This window comes from Mycteria americana, chromosome 2 (assembly GCF_035582795.1).
Source record: "Mycteria americana isolate JAX WOST 10 ecotype Jacksonville Zoo and Gardens chromosome 2, USCA_MyAme_1.0, whole genome shotgun sequence".
Taxonomy (NCBI): Eukaryota; Metazoa; Chordata; class Aves; order Ciconiiformes; family Ciconiidae; genus Mycteria; species Mycteria americana.
In genome coordinates, this window is record NC_134366.1 from 165,289,340 (window position 1) to 165,308,319 (window position 18,980).

Genomic DNA, 18,980 nt, shown 5'->3' on the forward strand with positions numbered 1-18,980 from the left:
TCAGTCATCCACGATGCATGGACAATAGCAGCAGTAATAAGAGCTACATAACAGCCACTTCAACCGTTCAGTTTCAATCCCCTGCTTCATATGAATCACAGCCTTAGGTAGGCAGAGGTACAGAAACCAACCTAGCTTTAAAGTAGCAGCAGCAGAACTGCCTGTGCAAGCTACAACTACAGTAAAGACACACAGTCAAAGACTCTAACAGAGCACTTCGCCTGCCACATTCTGACCATCTGCATTTCTTCATGCAAATCAATAGAAACAAATTTGGGAGAGTTGCAGACTTTTTGCAGTATGTAACAGTTGAGCATATTTATATCTTGTTTCCCATCAAAGAAAGCTTGTTTTATATTTACAGATAATAAAAGAATAATACAAAACAAGTCCAGAATCAATTTAAACTGCAAACAGTTTAAACAGGGCACATAAAGTAGTTATACAAACAAAAGAAATTCAAGAAATAGCAACACAAGCACTAGAAGCACCCACTATTCTCTATTCCTCTGATTTACTGCTGTCAAATCAGACATAAAAACTTTCAAAATACGCACAATCCACACAAATGGTGCTGAACACTGTGTATTTATCTTCTATATTTTGGTTTTCTTTGGACAGGCATTACCACGCTCAGACTGTACTGGCATATCTTCCAAATCATGAAAGCATTATACTGTATTCTTACCCTAGAAGTCACCAGTGATAGCAGAATACATATTTTTACTTAAGTCTATGAATGCTGTCAACTGTACTAATAAGTATACCAATGGCTGTACCTATTCCACATAGTTAAGACCAGGGGGCAGCAATACTGTCAAACACAAACCAAAACAGGTTGATTTCTGACAAATCTGTAAGAAACCATGGCTTGGTTACATGAGAAAAAAGCAGTTACAGTTATGGAAAAGTTATAGAATTTAATCTAGGTTACGTAATAAAAATAAAATATATAATTCTAAACGTAATCTTACAATCACTCTATTACCTAGTCAGTTATTACAAACAATAGCACTGTTAAAATCTTGAACATAGACAGTTTTTCTACTAAGCCAACATTAACTAATTTTAATCCTATGGAATTAGATTTTCCATACCCAAGACTATCAGGAGAATGCCATGATTAATACTCTTTCCTTGCATACCAAATGCTTTGCTCATGCCAACACATTCAGCAAAAATAAAAAGAATCTATTAAATCCACCTCCTAGATACACACTGGCTCCTGAAGAATTGATAAATACTTGATGAACTAAGTGTATAATCCAAAGTACTAAGAACTAATCCAAAACAACAACTAACTGCAATCTATGAAACAATAGCAAAAAAATGTCTTCTCTCGGTGTCATTATGCTAGTACCTTCAACCAAGCGCAGGGCAAGAGAAGAGCTACACACTGTCTTGTTTTAAAGTCATTTGGAAGACATTTCCTCATAACTGCTGACCTAGTCTATAGGAAATCACACTGAAACCTCAAATAGGAAGCAGTGGACTGATATCCCGTAGAAACCAGCTCTGGAAGCTTACCTGTTTTCACACTCCTATTTCTTGATAGCGAAGCAGGATGAACATTTAAATGACGCTCATAATAAGCATTAAAAAACCCAACACTGAGGCTGCAAGGTTGAGACGCTGAGACTGTATAATCACTTCTGCTGCATTATTTTGCTCCTCTCCTTCCACCACCTATTTTGTTTTCGTATTATTTTCCTCACTCCACATTCATCCCTTCTTCCTTACCTCATTTCTTAAATGAAGTCTCCCTTGGCAGGTTTCTGCAGTCAGAGTTCTGCGCTGACTTGATCTAATGAGTGGCTGGGGAAAACCTCTACTAGCACTCCCAAACAAAACTCAACCTTCATCTTCCCTCAAAAAATCCCAACATTCACACTTTTTTCTACTGCAACAACCGCCAACACCAAAAACACCAAGATTTAAGTTCAGGCAACTGCTTTACGCACTGATCTTTAAGACGCCAGGGCAGGAAAGCTTTCTGTAACTAGCTCAACACCAGAGCAAAGTCCCACAATTAAAAGACCAGATTACTTCCATACCAATGCCTCTAGTTCCCGTGGATTTGGGCGGGTGGTACTGCCCCGTCCCTGATGCTCTCTCAAAACCAAAAAAAAAAAAAAGGGGGGGGGGGGGGGGAAAGGGGGGGAGGAATGATTTACCTCTTCCAGGAGTGTGACCGTATTCCTGCAGTTCTGCAAGCGGGTGGTGAAGCTGGAGGTGGTCGGGGAGTTGTAATCCTCTGTGGTCTCGGCGATGAACTCCGACACGGTGATCTGGTCCGGCATGATCCTACCCCACCGGTAAAGCCCAGGAGGAGCCGAGCACACAGATCCGCAGGAGGGGAAGCCAAGTTTTGGGGGGAAGGTGGAGGGGAAAAAAAGAAAAGGAAAAAAAAAAAAACAAAAAAAGAAGCAGAGGGAAGATGTTAACAGCCAGCAGAGACCCGCAGCATCAAAGCAGCGGAGCCGCAGAGAGAGGCTGAGGCTTCGCCCTCTACACCCAGCCTCTCCCCCGGCCGCCCCCTCCTCCTCCCGGGCAGGAGGTGAAGGGGGGAGAGGCCGCCACACGTCCCCCCTCGCCCCGCGCCGCTCGGCCCCGCCGGTGGGGAGCGCTCCCTCGGCTGCCTGCAGCCCCCCGACGGCTGCGGGGACGGGGCCGCCTCTGAAGAGCCCGGCCCCGCCGCCGGCGCTGAGGGGAGGGCGGCGGGCGGGAGGAAGGGAGGGGGGCGGGAGGGGAGCGGCGCCCGCCAGCCCCCACCCGCCGGGCTCAGCCCCTTTCCCCACCCGCTTGCCGACCCCACTCACGCCCCTCGCCTTAACCGCCGCTCCCGCCCGCCGCCAAGTTGAGCACTAACTTGTGCGGGCTCCGGCTGCGCCCCCCGGCCGGGGGGAAGGAGGGGAAGGGCCGGGGGAGGCGGCGGGGGCGGCGGTGGCCGGGGCTGGCGGGGGCTGCCGCCGCCGCTGACAGTCACCCGGTGACTGACACGCGCTGCCCAGCGCCCGCCCGCAGCCGTTACGTGGGCCAACGAGGAAGTGCTCTGCGCAGGCGCCGCCGCCCGCCTCCCCCTCCCTCCTCCCCCGGCGGCACCGCCCCCTCCCCCGGCCTCGCGCACGCCCCCCACCCCCCACCCCCCCCGCTCCGACCCCGCGGGGGGCGTCTCGCGCCGGGGCGCGCGCGGGGGCTGCGGCGCGGGGGCGGCACGGAGGCTGCGCGGAGCCCGCGGGGTCCCTGTGCCTCTTTTCTCCTGTTCTTGCGGTTTTACTGTAAAAAGGGCTTTTCGGTGGAAGCACAGGAGGTCGGGGGGGAGCTGGGCTCCAGCTCCGTCCCCGACCGGGAGAGCGGGCTTCCCGTGCCGGCAGCCGTGTGGCAGCGGGCACTCAGCCTGTCCCCGGGCGGCGGATGAGCGCCCGGCCCCGCCCGCCCGGCCCGGCCCGGCGAGCACCCCGGCTTCAGCCGCGGGCGAACCCCAAGGGCAAGTCAGCGGGCTTCTTTTTTTGCCTTCTGTAAGCCCGTCACAGCCAGTCGAAGCCCTTTTGCTTCCAGGCCGTGCGCCACAAGCTTTCCACGATGTAAAGCGTGAAGCTACCACATTTCTCACAGCCGCTGCTCATAAAGTCATCACTTGCAGCAATCTGACTACGTAGATTTTTACCCTCCGTATACTTAGGTAATTTTTAAGAAGTCCTGCTATGTCTCGGTGACACCCTCGAAGCTGCTATTCCTGATACGTATTAACTAATTCTGCGCCCGAGCCTTTTCAAAGAGAAGGGGAGAGGGACGCAGTACCGTGGAAATGGCTGTATTGCACGGTTCGCCACGGTGCCCTCCTACAGCCGAGAACACAGCAGCAGCCACACTGGCCTGAAACCTTAATCGCATCCCTGGTATCCTCCTTTGTGTTGCTTACCCGTCCTGCATCCTCCCACCAGTAGTATTTCTGAGTAAGTTAAAATACCCTTTACCCGTTACTGCATCATGTAACTCTGGGAATTGACAGACAGCACTAATGAGATTTTTTATTCTTTCTTTTTTTTCTTTTTTTTAAGGTTAGATTTTGGGCCCCATATGTGCCTTTCTAAAGAAGGCTAGGTCTCAGGAGGCTCAAGTAATTATGGTCATCTGCTGTTTCAGTCTGATTTATTTAGTCATACTATGTGTTTTCCTTCTCTTTGTATTTGGGATTCTCGCCACAGAACCTGGGAAATTCAGGACTGGTAAATATTCTCAAATCTGAACAATTGAAAAAGAGCAATATTATCTGGATATGTTCATTTCAAAGGTTTTAATGTTCTGTATATAAGGACCTACTCCTGTATTACAGTGCGCTTAGGCTTTTACATGGTTTTCTATGTCATTCTAATAAAATGCCTGTACAACTCAAAAATATCAAAAATAGTTGAAAATATCAACCAAAGGCTGCAATGCCTGAGTAAGCATAAAAAGGAGATACCTGATTTGTGTATACCCATCAAAAATGATTTGCATGCAGTTCTGCCAGCAAAAATATGACCAATACTCCTGAGAAATGGTCCTGCCTGAACATGTTTCTTTGATTTCGTTGCCTTAGCAGAAGCCCTCCATATGGCCATGTGATTGCTGCTGCTGCTGCTGCTTCACGTGATCCGGCTTTCCGACACAAAGCTGCGGGCTCGTACAGATGATTGTTAAACGTCATGAGACTCTGAAAGGTAGAGTAGGCAAGAGGAGGAGGAGGAAGCCAAGAAAAGAACCGCGTGGGAGTTGCACTGAAAAATGGGTTTGGGCGAAAAAAAAATTAAAGCACTGAAGAAGCGACTGGAGGGGTAGGAAGAAAATGAATTGAGGATCGTGTTCATAAGAGCAGTGGAGGAGGAAGAAAGATCAAGAAGATAAAAATGGCTGGTGGCATCAAAAGCAGTATGGAAAGGAGAGTGAAGAACTGTCTGGGGGTTTGGGCCAGGGAAGAGCTGTTAGTAGTATCAGAAGGAGCTGTTTCAGTGTGCCTAGCCTGCATGGAAACTGGATGGGTGAGGGGCTGGGATATGGCCCGAGGGCCAAACAGGACTTCTGTGGTCAACCCCTGTAATATCCTGCAGAACATCGATCATGGGCTGTCACACAACTGTTTTGAGCCAGACCTACGGTCTGTGGGTCAGCTACAGCGTTCACGTTAGGCGGAGTCCTGATCCCTCTCTAGCAGATTTCAAGTGAGGATAAATCCATCGCACTGCTGGGTAAACTGGTTTAATTGATTGAGTACTCCCACTGTTAAAGTTGAACTGTTCCTCTTCAGGCTGAAGTTATTGAGTTTGAGCACTAGTCTTTGGATTCTAAAATAACGTCATGTGCTATCCTAAACAAATCCTACCCCAAAGAGTGTGGACAAAAGCTGGATATATTGCTACAGGCATAAATTCTCTAATACCATTTAGAGGAAATTTAAACTGCAGAATTGAAGAACATGTACAAGAAAGAAAGGGAGGAGGCAGGCCAGGGAAAGTGGAGCAGTGAAGAGTGACAGAAATGAAGGCATAGCAGAGAGTAACAGTAGCTGAGCTTCTATGTCTCCTCATCAGGAAAAAATTATCTTTTATATATTTAATATTTTATTTTTAAAAATAGCATGAATACAGGAGAATACTGGGAAATAGAGAACAGCACAAGGCCTTTAAAAGGAAGATCAATAGCTACTGATCATAATTGCCTATTAGTCTGGTTTTTTGACAGTTCTGGAATTGTTAACTCCATTAAAGAGAATATGGTGCTCGGTTTTGCTGCTTTGAAGCAACATTTCCTCTTCCCCTATACAAATGCTAGTAGAGAAAATAACCCTATGGGGATGACCTCTTTAGGCTTGGATTATGTTCACTTCAACTCACTGGAAGCAGGATTAGTTAATTAATATGATGTTAATAAATGATACAACTTGCCTGTAAAAATGTGCTTACATTTAAACTAGTCAAATTATATAACTGTTTCAGATAGCTTCTAGTGGATTTCAGGTTTAACCATGTTTCCTCTTTTGAATTGCGATCAGTATCTGAGATTCACTTCTAAATTTGTAAGATGCACCTCTCTATAAATTGTCACTAACTGAAATCACTGTTTCATTTCACAAATGTCAAAGAATAATCAGCAGAGTGTGAAAGTTATATTTCACGGCGTCTGCTCTAGCGCTATCTTAGTCTGTGCTAGATCCTGGGGGAGGCTGTGCCGCAGCCTTTTTCTCATGTAAGGCTTGCCAGTAGAAGTTATGCTTATCTCCCTCCTCCTGGTATTCTGATGTGAAATGCATCTCCATGCCCATCCTGGGACAAGCTAGCGCGGGTGAGGAGAGTCCACGCAGCCCTGGAAAGCACACTCCTTGCTGATGATACATTGCAGTCAAGGAAGTTGTGCTCTCTTGCCATCCCACCCAGTGATTCAGTCTACAAATCCATTTGATTCCCTGGACTTTTTTACTGTGAGTGCCAACAGGAGAGTTAATTACAGCAAGTTGATAATATTTCTGCGATATTGGTGATAGTCACCGTGCTTAGGGAGAGGCTAAGGAACATAGCAACGACAGCACAAACTACTAACCCAGGTGTTTCGCAATAAGCTGAATAGCAACTATGGTATTTTTCATTTTATAGTACTCTAGTCATGTTTAGATTGAGATCATCAGTTCATTCACAAGACCTGAGCAGTAGTCATCAGGTGATGATGACTCTTGCCATCACTGTGAACTTTCAAACATTACAGATATGTGCCAGGGGTGAACAGCTACATTGCACTTGCATAGCTCATCGTGTCGTCAATGCAATTAACTGTTTAAACCACGCAGCGGTGAGGTAGAGAACAGCAAGATTATCTTTCCAATATAGATGAGGAGACAGATACAGGAGGCCGTGGCCCTGCTGACCAAAAGCAGGGCTATATTTTTGGCTGTCTAGCTTTAGTCATGCAAAGTCAGCTCTTCAGGGTATCAACACCTCAGCTGTGCTGAAGCCCGTGGCGGATCTCCCGCGGGATATGATCACGCTGCCCGCAGCGAGCAGCCCCGGGACCGCCCCGAGGCCACGCTTGCCTGCTGCATAGGTAGTGAGCATAGCTCACACATACGAGCTCAGGTGTGGTTGCTTCTTGATTTTTGGAAACAAGCTTGACCCGGATCCCTGGCTGTGCACCAAATATGCTGTCAAGCATGCTCAGACAAGCTGCCTCCAGGGCCATTTGCAACCTGTCAGTGTGGCGGTGAAGTGAGTTGTTAGCTGAAGACGGAAATCACTGTGCACATGGCTACTGTGCAGATGACTCCTCTTGATTAGTACGGACGTAGTCATGCCAGGATCTCACATGTCAAATTGGTTTTTTCTTTCTTCCCGAGTATGAAAGAGATGATGCCGCTTTGCAAGTAAGGGTTTACACCTACTCCCATTTCTTTACTTTCAAGGTTCCCATCTATTACTGCTGATAAAAGTGGTGTAGATCAGGCATTAGTGTTTAATTAAAACATCGAATCATTGAAACACGTATGCTTTTGTTAGTAAACTGTATAGTTGTTCTTTCTATGCTCCTTAGCATCTTCACAAGCATGCAGAGTATCACCAGCTCAGCAGCAAATAGCAACAGAACTAGTGGCGTGCTAAAACTCATCAGGAAAATATCCTTAGGCTATGCTGCTCTACTATACTGCTATTCTGAATAAATTTGTGGTTTGGTGTTCTATTCATCCATTTCAGCTAAACACAGCAGTCAGCATTACTTCCCATCCTCCTTCCTATCCTAGCTCACTCTGTGGGATCACTGTATGGCTTAAGGCAGCCATGGCAATTGATCCCCAAAAAAGTTGGTTTGACATTCCTTGAGAAAACATATATGTAGTAAATTGCTGTTGCTACATTTTTATAATTTCATTTCCAGATAACTTCTGACAAAATTAATGGGAAAAGTTTATTTAAATTTATGTCCATAAGTACTAGAATATCCGCAAATATTTCTGAACATCAGCTTTTCCCATTTGAGTTGAATGTTGGGCTTAGAGGATAAAAGGAGCTTCAAATCAACAAGAATCTCAGCAGGGTGAGTTTGGCTTTTGGTTTTGGAGTATCTCATGTGCTAAAACTTGGTAAACTTTTTTTGTTGATGGAAGTCCCCTAGTTTTGTTTTGAAAAACAAAACCACCCCATTTATGTAAGGACACGTAACATCATCGCTTTGTACTTCAGCGGGAAATGTTTAGTCAGGAGGAGTTTCAGCTCCAGGAGCAGTGTCCTCTCAGAGGACAGTCCCGTCGGCTGACTGAGCCTTGTATGAAATGTAACAACTACATACTTTAACCTGCAGCATGTTTACACTTTTAATATCACATAAGTGCATGATGTACTCACAGGAAAAGGCAAAGTCTATTTTAAACATTGAAGCCTACATCGCACATTGTGACTGGTGCTAATTTGCTTGAAGGGAACTTATATGGTAAACTGCAAAGTGTTTTTACTTGCGAAACAAGGCTGTTGGGTTTGACATTTGCAAACAAACCTTTGAAATGATTGTGTTATGGGACAGAATCGTCAGGTAACTTTCCAGTCAAAGTAAAATGTTATTGTCTAAATCGTATCACTGTAAATGCAGAAAACCAAAATCCAGACCCAGCAAACACGCTGATTGCAATTCTGTATTTTTAAGAGACAGTATCTAGCAATACGGCTTATGGACTACATGAGCTGCATCAACAATTTCTGCTGCTGCTGTGACTGTTTTGAATACAAGGATCAGCTGATTTCAATTTTAATACTGGCATTTCCGAGGATTTGTCTTTATTTGGTGTTTAAAATTACATACGAAAACATAAGCAACTCTCTCAGAAACTGCAGTATTAGTTTAAAAGCCTTTTAGCACTAGCAACAGTGGCTTAAACAAAAAGTTCTTTTTGCATTCTTTCAATATTAATATGATAGCAAAAAGAGAACCCATTGTGTTCTCATTATAAATGACATTTTGATAACATTAAGATTTTGCATTTTTAACACTGTATGTACCAAACGAAAAAGATTAAATCAAAACATCAGAAACATGCCACTGAATGATACATTTTGCATCTTATTTACTTGAATGTCCTGTGCAAGGAGCTTGACTGAATGATAGGTAAGCTCAAATAGCCATCTCAAAGGACATCTGAAAATAACAGCACTGAAAATGAAGTGCAGCATTGAGTTACACAAGATTAAGCTGACTAATCTGCTGATTCAGTTTTGCCTTTGTTTTTTGGTTTTGTCATGCAAGATCAAGAGTCATGCAGACAAACGCGTCACGGCATTCCAGGCTCACAGTAACAACAACAAGCACCGGGCTGTTCCCCTGCAACTTCGGCATCCTCCAAAGAGAAAAACAGCAAGATGCTCACCAGCAGCAAGAGGCAGCAGGCTAAGGACAGGGAAGGCATGCTCTTTTTTTTGTTGCAGGTGTCCTGAATTTGGTATTTTTTTATTGCACGGAGGTTTTTTTGTTAGAGATGCTCATTTAAGAAACCTTACTTCAATTCATAGGAAGCGTAATACTGCGTGTGTCGGGAGAGATCAGATTCAAATAAAGCCCTTAAAACATCTACAGAATATAAAAACCCAGCAGTATATTCCTCTATAAGGACCATATTTTGGCGAGTCCAAAGATACCAAACTCTTATGAATGCTGATGGATAAGAAAACTGTCAGTGGAGCCTCTGGCAAATTTAACCCTTGCCCGCGGTGCAAATGGGAGCCTGCTCATTCCTCACGGAGACAGTCGTGCGAGGACTGCCGGCCCCACCGGAGCTGCTCTCCCAGCAGCACCCCCCAACGCCGTGTCAGTGAGGGTGAGGACGAGCATGGAGGAGACCTGTGTGTGGTTATCCTTGCATCCCTGACCTGACCAAATCCTTGGAGGATTGTCGGGAAGGGCACAGCAGACACATTAGCACGAGAGCAGGCCATGCTAGTGGGATTGCAAAGCACAAGGCAAAGCCAATATATCATGAAGGCGTATTCTGTGATTAAAACAAGAGAAATAAGAGTCCTTCCAAAGCAGGAATCATAGTAACTGAATACATTTTTTTTTTTAATATGAGAAATAGGAATGACTAAAATCAGAGAGCGGTACTGCAGAAATGAACATGTTGCAGGGCAGCTGGCATAGCAGGCTCTCCAAAATAAAAAGAGAATGAAATAAAGCCTCAACCCGCACTGCAAACATTTCAATATTTTCTCTTTCCCTTTGGAAACGATATGGCTGTGTCATTATCCAGGCACATCTCTGGTTCTACCTAAGCTGCTAAATGTATGCTGATGGCAGCATGCGTTTTGTCTGCAGCGAAACTGGAGGTTCAGGCCAAAATGAACCTGGGAAGCAGTCTGAGAATGAAATAAAGGCTCTGTAGACTGGGATCATGTCCTTGAGCTGCCACTCATGGCTCTGACATGGCATTTGATCTCTGTGTGCATCGTTTCTCGATCTGTGGAATGCAGACAATTACATTTATTTTTCTCGGTGAAAGCACACCTGAGTGTGCTTTCCAGCTGAGTAGTGCTATCTCAGAACTAGGTATTTTTATTACATGTTTTATTGTAAGAGTTTCAAAAAATAGCTGAAGGATGAGAAGGGCTCTCAGGCCAGACAATTTCATCAGCATTTTATTGGATAGACAAAAAGGATTGGCAGGTAAATGAAAGGGTTGCTTTCTACCAGTTGTTCATGATGTGAAAATATAAAGCAGAGAGATCTGGTTTTGTGAGGGTTTTTTTCCCCTCTGTATGATGAATTTATTAGCATTAGAGCAGTATGTAGTGGAAGAAGAGGGACTGAGACCCCACCATGCTAAACAGATACATAGAAGTCATTTGTGGCTTTATGCAAGCTTTTCTAAGACACAGTTTGCAGATGTGCATGTGTATGGACCTACTGAGTTGAAGTTCAAAAGCTGGCTTATAGTGTTGACTGAGCATACTTCATTTCTTAATTTCCTAAAAAGCATCTTGTTAGAGAAATGCTGGAAATAAATCTGCAGATGTTGGATGTTATAAAAAAGGCCCTTGCAACCACTGAACTTACTAGCACATCTGCATTTCCTTTATATAAGCCTCTGTTTTCAAGGATGCATCACTTGGCCAGACTCTAGACTTGAACTTAGCATAGGAAATTTTCAATTTAGGAGCAATGTCTTTTTGGGTTTTGGTGGGCTTGGGGTTTTGTTTGTTTGTTTGTTTGTTTGTTTGTTTTGGGGGGGTGTTTGTTTGTTTTATTAAGGAGATCAATATGTTTGACAGTACATAAGACCTGAAATAATTTGAGGCATATCTGCTTTAATGCTCAAAGGTTTGTCATCAAGCAAAAATTACTCAAATTTAAACTTAGGATCTGAATGTTTTATTAAAGTAAACATTTGAATGTTGTAGTTGTGGGGTTCTGTTAAAAGCCAGCAGACAACCATCTGGAAGCTTTCGGAAACTGGTCTTGCTCCATGGACCTAGTCTCCATTGGGTCAGTGTTCACATGGTGCTAAATGAAATAAAGAGGTTTGGAATTTCAGTCCATCGTAGCAGCCCCTCTCTCTGACTACTCATTTGCTTCTACTTTTAACCACTGAAATTGAGCCTGCTGCTTCCTAAGCTAACTGGCTCTCCATTGACTAGAGGGTGGAGGGTCATCATCTGCTCATCTGTCCTGCCTCTAATGATTTTTTTAATGCATTGCTGATCCCAGCAAATTTGAAAGGGAAGCAGGAAAGGTGTCAAAATTCTTCAGTTCCTGGAAGTTTTGTGGGAAAATAAAAATGAGCAGAGGAAAAATATGTTTATTGCCCCCATGGACAGAAAAGGTTCACCCTCATCTTGCTGTTTATCAAGAGAACCGGTGTAGGAGAAAGATCCTGTAAGTGTCCCAATCATGGGAAAAGATTCACTGATGTTTTGCACCTCCTCAGGAGCTGCACTCAAGACTGAAATCTGTAGGAAATCAGGTTTCATTAATGTCAGTGATCTCACCACTACTTAATTGCTAGTTGGTGGTTGTGTTTTATTATATTCCTCCAAGAAACTCTAGGAGCAATAGGACATAAAAAATTAAGTCCTGTTTCAAAATCAAACAGAAATATCCAGCTTAATAGCTTCATATTTTTCAAAAGATGATTGTTTGACTTCTGAACTCTTGCTTATTTAAGGCATCATGGGCTTAAAAAGGAAAAGTATGTGTAGCCATGTGACAAAGCAAATGCACCAAAGGAAGATTTATTCGGTTTTCAGAAGATCAGCAGCAGTGATTCACCCCTCTTGGCTGGGCTGGAGTCCCCGGTGGTGAACCGTTTCCCCCGGGGAAGAAGAAAAGATGAAAGTCCCGCACTGCTGCGATGGCCACGCAGGGAGCAGTGACCTGTGCCAGGATAGCTCCAGCCAGTGCACCAGGTACAAAGAAAAATTCAGCCTTAACCGTCAGTGTTGTTGTTGTAGGGGGTTCAAGTCAGGCAATCCAAATGTAGCTTTTAGTGGTTCAATGAAACACAGTAAAAACTTTAAAACAAGAGCACTCACCATCCAGAGGCTGAATAAACAAAAGCGTATTTAGACAACTGTGTGCTATTCAGCACTTTACATCACGAGAAGAAGAGAGTCCCTCCTCTTTCAAGCCCCCGCACAAATCTTGCCATAGATTTTTCAGGCTGATCTCAGAGATTTGTTTTTTTCAAAGTTAAAACAACATCAGTTATCAGATCTAGATGAGTTGAAAAGAGTTACAAAAAGTGCCCTTTTTATACCCTGCCCCCCCATCCAGCTTTGAAATCTATGAAAGCAAAGCAAAATACATAATAAATGTTAGTGTTCATTCCAGTACTTGCTCAAGCAGTCAATGGTTTCTAAGGATTTACTGATTTATTGGTTTTTTGATCCTTGGAAGGATCAATAGGTTAGACTTTCTCTGAAAAACACCTACTGTAGTAATGTCCAAAATGGCATCAAGCACAGTAAAAAAAAAAACCACTGGAAGGTATTGCAATTGATAAAACCAGTTTCTTTTGGGATAATTTTTTCAAAGATCCTGGTCTGCTTTTTTACACTTTAAACCAGTTATTTATATTTATCTTTCTTCTTTCTTACCGATTCCATAGTGAATCTCTTGAAGAAAAACTTGAAAGCCTGGAAGCTGAAGATCTCATGTCTCATCTGTCACGACCAGAAACCTACCTAGATGAGGAGAAAAGGTCAAGTAAGTAAAACTGACCAAAGCTATGGGACTGACAAGATCACTTATTCAAACACTCAGTTTGAAACAATGTCTATTAATTCTTCAGTGACAGCAATTTATCATACGTTATTTGATTACTGCATTTGATATTGTGAATTTCATTGTGCTAAACAGATCCATTAGAAATCTCCTGAAAAAATTGCTACATGAGAGCTTCCATTTTAGCTGACGGGGAAAACTCTTCGTCTAACTAAATGTGGCAACTACTCACTCAGCTGCACTGAGTGCAGAGCTGGTAACATCGCCTGTCCAAGTTGTCTGACACTTCAGAAGACCCTGTTTTCAGATATAACTTCAGTCTAACCATTCAGGCTGAAAATTTCCATGTCAGGTGTATGCACCAGACTGATTTTTTTTGGAAGATGGAGATACGATTTGAAGGATAAAGAGACTGGGAGCAAAAAGTGACAGGGAGGAATCCTGCGTGTAGGAGAGGGGAGGAGGGTGTGGGGAGACGGTCATATCAGGACATGGACAAGTGGTTTCACAGTTTTTCCTCAGACTTCTCCACCGTTCTATTGCATACTATTTCAAGTTTAAGACTTGCGTTGCTGCGGCAGAAGGAAGGTGATAGAGATGCTGTAAGGCCTCTGGAGGAGGTGGGTAGGACTGGGACATACCTTTCACTTTGAGACCTGCTGGGCTGATCTCCATGGTAGGTCCAAAGGGACAAGGTGGAAAAAGATTGACCAGGGCTTGGGGCCAGATATTGTCACTGGGAAGAAGGCTACCCAGAAGCCGTTGCCTTTAAAGATGAAGTGGTAAAGCAAGGAGACTGGGACAAGCCACATGAGACAGAGAGATGTGGACCAGGTAGGCTGGCAGAACAGGAGACGTGACAAAGACCCATAAGGATGAGATGGGGATCGAACAGAGGGGCCAAGGCAGAAGGGGAGCAGGAGGGAGGCCACCTCCAGATCATACCCTTTGCTTAGCCAGTCTGCCTGTTTCCATTTGAGCATACCACTTGATTCCATAAGGAATGTCTTTTTTTTTTACCTTCTCTCTAAGAGAAGTCTTGTTACTTCTGTTGACCTATTTCCCCAGAGACTGCTGTAGATTGATTACGGGTTTTGTTCTGTTTGTTTTATGTTTCCAAATATGTCATGTGGGTTTGGAGGTTTGCCAACCCTTAACACTAAAAATAACATAGAATAATCCCTGTCTCCAAGACACATGGGATTCAATTAAAAATTGCGACATAAACGTTTTTGGATGGGATGTTACTATATCTCTTTTCCCTTCTATTTCTGAGACTTTAGGATACTTTCAAGTGATGTTGTCAAGAGCCCTTTTGCCTTCTGCCTGCCACCAGATTTCAGATTTTTACATACTGACCGGAAAGGATCTGAGATTCTACCAAGTATGCCACCAGCTTGGCAGCACGGGAGAAGAAATGGTTATGGGCGCTACCCATAAGGAAGAGGTGTGTCCTTTGATATGAAGGCAAGGGTGTAAGAAGAGAAGTGTCTACCTTAAACCAAGAATATTATGCTTGAATATTACGTTACATGCAGGAAAAAGGTGTTAGAAGAAGACCTGGGCACTGCACTGGTTTTTGTGGGCTGGGAAAGGCCTCCACCAGCAGACAACCGAGTACCACAGTCTTACAACAAAATCACAGCCACTGGCAACCCCGGATCTGGCTCAACCCATGATGACGTGTTTGCTTGTTGTTCAACTTTACAGCACATCTGTTGCTTTTAATGATATTATCCATCTCCTTAGGCAAAACAGTCACCTTCATGATTATAGGTTTATGCTATTCGAATCAAAGCAAAAAGAAAAAATATATAATGGCTCATTGCTTTCTAAATTGAATGCTGACTTAAGTTCACAAGTAACTATGATTTACATTACATGATGTTTTGAATTGATGGTAATTTATTTTTCATAAGTCCAAAAAGTCACAGAATCTCTTTACGTCTGCAATAATAAGCTACTGAATATTATTTAATTACCCATTTGCTATAGGCAGCGTTACCAGCATTTGTGGTTAGATCTGAGTGGCTCAGGATGATTATATTCCCTTTCTAGGTCTCCCACTCATTTCTGGGCCTCTCACTACTACAGCAACCAGCAAATAAAATGAAATATGAAAGAAATCCAGAAAAATATTTATAAAGAAATCAAGTTGGTTGAAGTTATCAGGATTGATTGATGAGAAACAACACTGAGAAGGAAACATATGTGGCTCTCCTAGAGAGAAGAAGGGTGGCCTAGTGATGAATATGCTCATGTGGGTTCAACATCCCGACTCGGTGACCTCGGACAAGTTATTAGGACATCATTCAGATGACAAATTCCTCATGCCTTATGCCCATGTGAGTGTTTTGTCTGGGTAAAGAGTCTTTTGAGGCTAAATACAGCTTTTATGAAACTCTCGACCCAAGGACAGTAGTAGAATTTGGACTGTGTCAAGATGGCATCTTGAGTCTGTTTCTCACCCCCCAAAAAAGAAAAACAGTGCTTCCCAACCGTCCTTGGCAATGTGAAGGTTACACTACCAGATTTATGGAAAGTCCTTATATATGACAGTATGTGAGTGGGAGCAGGGAGTGAATAGGAAATATAAAACCCCAGAACAGATAGAGAACAATGAAAAGCTGGGGAAATGTGATTGCTTTTTACATAGGGACACCTACACCTGAAAAGAGAAAGACTAGTTGGGGCTTAAGTAAGAAAGAGGCCTAGCTGAGAACAGGGTGACTTTAATGGCAGCTGGGTGACAATTCAATACAATAGTACAATAGCAAATTATATTAGTCCTCAGATGAGGAAAGCGTTTGTTCTTGTGCCTGATTATAAATACATACAATCATACTGAATTAATTGGTACAATCTAAGTGCTTGACTAACCCTAGCTTTTATCTAATAAGTATAATGAGTTAAATCCCCATATTTTTAAGCTTTTAGAACTGGTTAAATAGTGTGGAAAGCCAATAGATTCTCAGGAATGGAATATAAAAATTGCCAATACATTGGATAATAGTCAAGAAGAAAATCTTATGCAGGGATTTTACAGAGGAGAGGAAAGATCAGGAAATATTTTTACACTCTTCAATTACCTGCATTTGATAATGCTTAAACGCTGTGTGATTTCATGCATAAGTTATTTAATGACCTATTTTGGTTTGCTTTTTATTTTGGAGGATTTTTTTTTCTTTCATAGTCGAATACGCAACCTGAACAGCAATAATATAAAAAATATATATTTTGCATGTCTAATGAATATTTTAGGACAAATATTAACCAGCCAATTTTCATGTATGCTTGAACTGGATTTAACCTAACTAGAAAAACTCAAACAAGCAAAAGTTAATATTGTTTCTACAGTCACTGATGTAACAATAATAGTCGTTGTACACCACCATGCTGAAAATCAACTCCCTTTATGTCCAAACAATAGTGTGAATCACAGAATTCTGACCTTGATATACAAATGTGATCATGTAGTAATTATAGCTCTTGTGCTTTCTGTATAAACAGACTGCTTCATCTGGAAATGCTGTAGGATACTGCTTCATTCTGCAATTTACAGCTAATGACTGAGCAGAAAGCTTTTATCTCCCAAGAAGTTTTAAAATAAAGCAGGTAGAAAAAATCTTATTTCCTGCAAATGAAAAAATTAAGCTGGTTATTTGAACTACAGAGAATCAAGTCACTGCTCTATCTATATTCTGTTGAAAAGCATATCTTACAAATTTAAAGGTTGTCTTCAAATCACGTTTTGCAAAAGCTATTGAAGCTATTTTCATGGGTTAACTGACATGTTCTTGAACAACTGTGAGATTAAAGAAAATGTCCTTCATTTCATGCCAAAATCTGCTGTAGGTTTGTTCTGTCTGTGTCTGTGTTGGTATCATCCAAACAGGATGTAACAAACATGTTCTTTGGCTTCTCCCTAATCCATGATTTTGGTAACACTATTAGGATGTGATCTAACAAACTTCAGTGAAGCAAATCCGAGGATATTTGTCTGTGGACAAGTCACCTCAGGCTTGATTTTAATATGTCCTAAGCAATAGAAGCTCCGTCCTGACCTCATACATTAGTTGTATGTGTTTTCAGTGCTTCCATAAAAACACATCATCAAAATACTAGCATGCTTACAGGCACGCACTAAATCCTGAAAGAAATAATAATGGAAAAGTCATCACTGAATTGCACTAACCAAGGCAGTATATGTATGTATTTATTAAATAGTCTGGTTTACCCTGGATGTCCGTGCATAGCTGTCATTACCAGAGGACTCGAACAGGTCCTGAGGAGTTGCTGTAATTGACCTTTGGGAATCCAAGGGCGAAATGCATTGCATGGTCCCTGCCTGGTCGGAGCGCTCAAGGCAGGGAAAGGCGGTACTCAGCAAAAACCACAGAGGCTGGCGACCACCAGGACTGGATTTCTTGTCACAACATCTACGACTTGTCTTTCCGTTTCGTCTCACCTGGTGCACTGGTACGCACCTTACGGCATGGTCAGAGCACTGCATACTGACCGCCTGCTCTGCTCAGGCTTTACAACTGCCCCATTCGTTTTCTGCTCATTTTACCAGTGATAATTCTGTTTCCCTCACAAATTGCTGATTACAATGTTGAATCCACCGTAGAGCCCAGGAGTGACCCTGAAGAGCTGACTGACAGCCTCTTGATGATGAGTCCCTATTTATAATGGTTTCTGAGAAATGTCAATTGCTCAGTTTTTAATCAATTAAATAATTACAGCGATGACTTTAGGTAACTCTAATTTCTTAATCAAAATGTTGTTTGGTGCCAGAAGTTCTACCCAAGTTCAAAAGTATTACATCAATAGTATTGATTTTTTTTTTTTCAGGAAAATGTAAAACCTCAAAAAATACCAAGATAGCTTTCTTGAAATAAAATATATCTTCCTTAATTCCATACTGATTGGCATGAATTGCATTACCTTTCTCTGATTCTTTATGAATAGTGCCTGGAATTAGCCATTCCAGTGTTTTACACTGGACTGATGTCAGGCTGAGAGGATTATTAATCCTCAAGTCATTCCACTGAACTCTTAAATATATTGGCAAAGTATGAGCTTTCTTCCATTCATCTTGAAATACCCATGTGTTTGAATATGTATGGAAAATCAACTTAAAATTCAGATAGTTTCTTGAACAGTATTCTTAGAAATAACAGCTGGTTAAAAAATAATCTAGTTTTAGGAGATGGCATTACTGTTAGAATGGAAGTTAGTTCTCCACCCTCATCTGATGATATCACAGAATCGCAGAATCACAGAATCATATAGGTTGGAAAAGACCTTTAAGATCATCGAGTCCAACCATAAACCTAACACTGCCATAACCACCACTACACCATGTCTCTAAGCACCTCAAATGATCGTTATATGATTGTGAAATGGTCATGATAGGATATTTGGGCTGTGCAAGTGCTATAGAAGAGCTGCACTGGGCAGCTTAAGTCTGGTTTAGGAATTCATGCTGTAAAACATGATAATTCTAAGACTGAACAGTTTTGTAATATATCAACACTGTTGGTGTACGATGTTACAATACATTGCTATAGAGGGCCAGAGGGCTTACGCGTATTTGTTTGGTAATTTTCTGCAGTCTCATTCAAAGGTGAATATTCTTTAAGACTCATATATATGACAAAGAGATTTGTATAAGTATTTAGACTGAAGGACTCTCTAGTCTTTGAAGCCTGTCTTTTGTTATTTTTCTGAGGGCTTCAGGACGATGGTATTGC

The 18,980-nt window shown here is 42.5% G+C and overlaps 1 protein-coding gene and 1 long non-coding RNA gene across 3 annotated transcripts in view; one reads left to right on the forward strand and one right to left on the reverse strand.

Moving 5' to 3' along the window:
- Positions 1 to 18,980, reverse strand: part of ASAP1 (ArfGAP with SH3 domain, ankyrin repeat and PH domain 1) — a 157,503-nt gene that overhangs the window by 124,973 nt on the left and 13,550 nt on the right. The window contains exons 2-3 of one of the 2 annotated variants that reach the window (XM_075495269.1): positions 13,098 to 13,184; positions 2,175 to 2,304 (exon numbers count right to left, since the gene is read on the reverse strand). In XM_075495269.1, the coding sequence (XP_075351384.1) occupies positions 2,175 to 2,304; positions 13,098 to 13,156 (189 nt within the window). In that variant the 5' untranslated portion in view covers positions 13,157 to 13,184. Of the gene's footprint in view, positions 1 to 2,174; positions 2,305 to 2,869; positions 3,021 to 13,097; positions 13,185 to 18,980 lie in introns of those variants that run through there. The other variant, XM_075495270.1, reaches the window with a different exon arrangement.
- On the forward strand, positions 12,168 to 14,539 carry LOC142406413 (uncharacterized). The gene is made up of 3 exons (XR_012774593.1): positions 12,168 to 12,407; positions 13,109 to 13,206; positions 14,501 to 14,539. It is a non-coding gene; the product is annotated as an uncharacterized LOC142406413 (long non-coding RNA).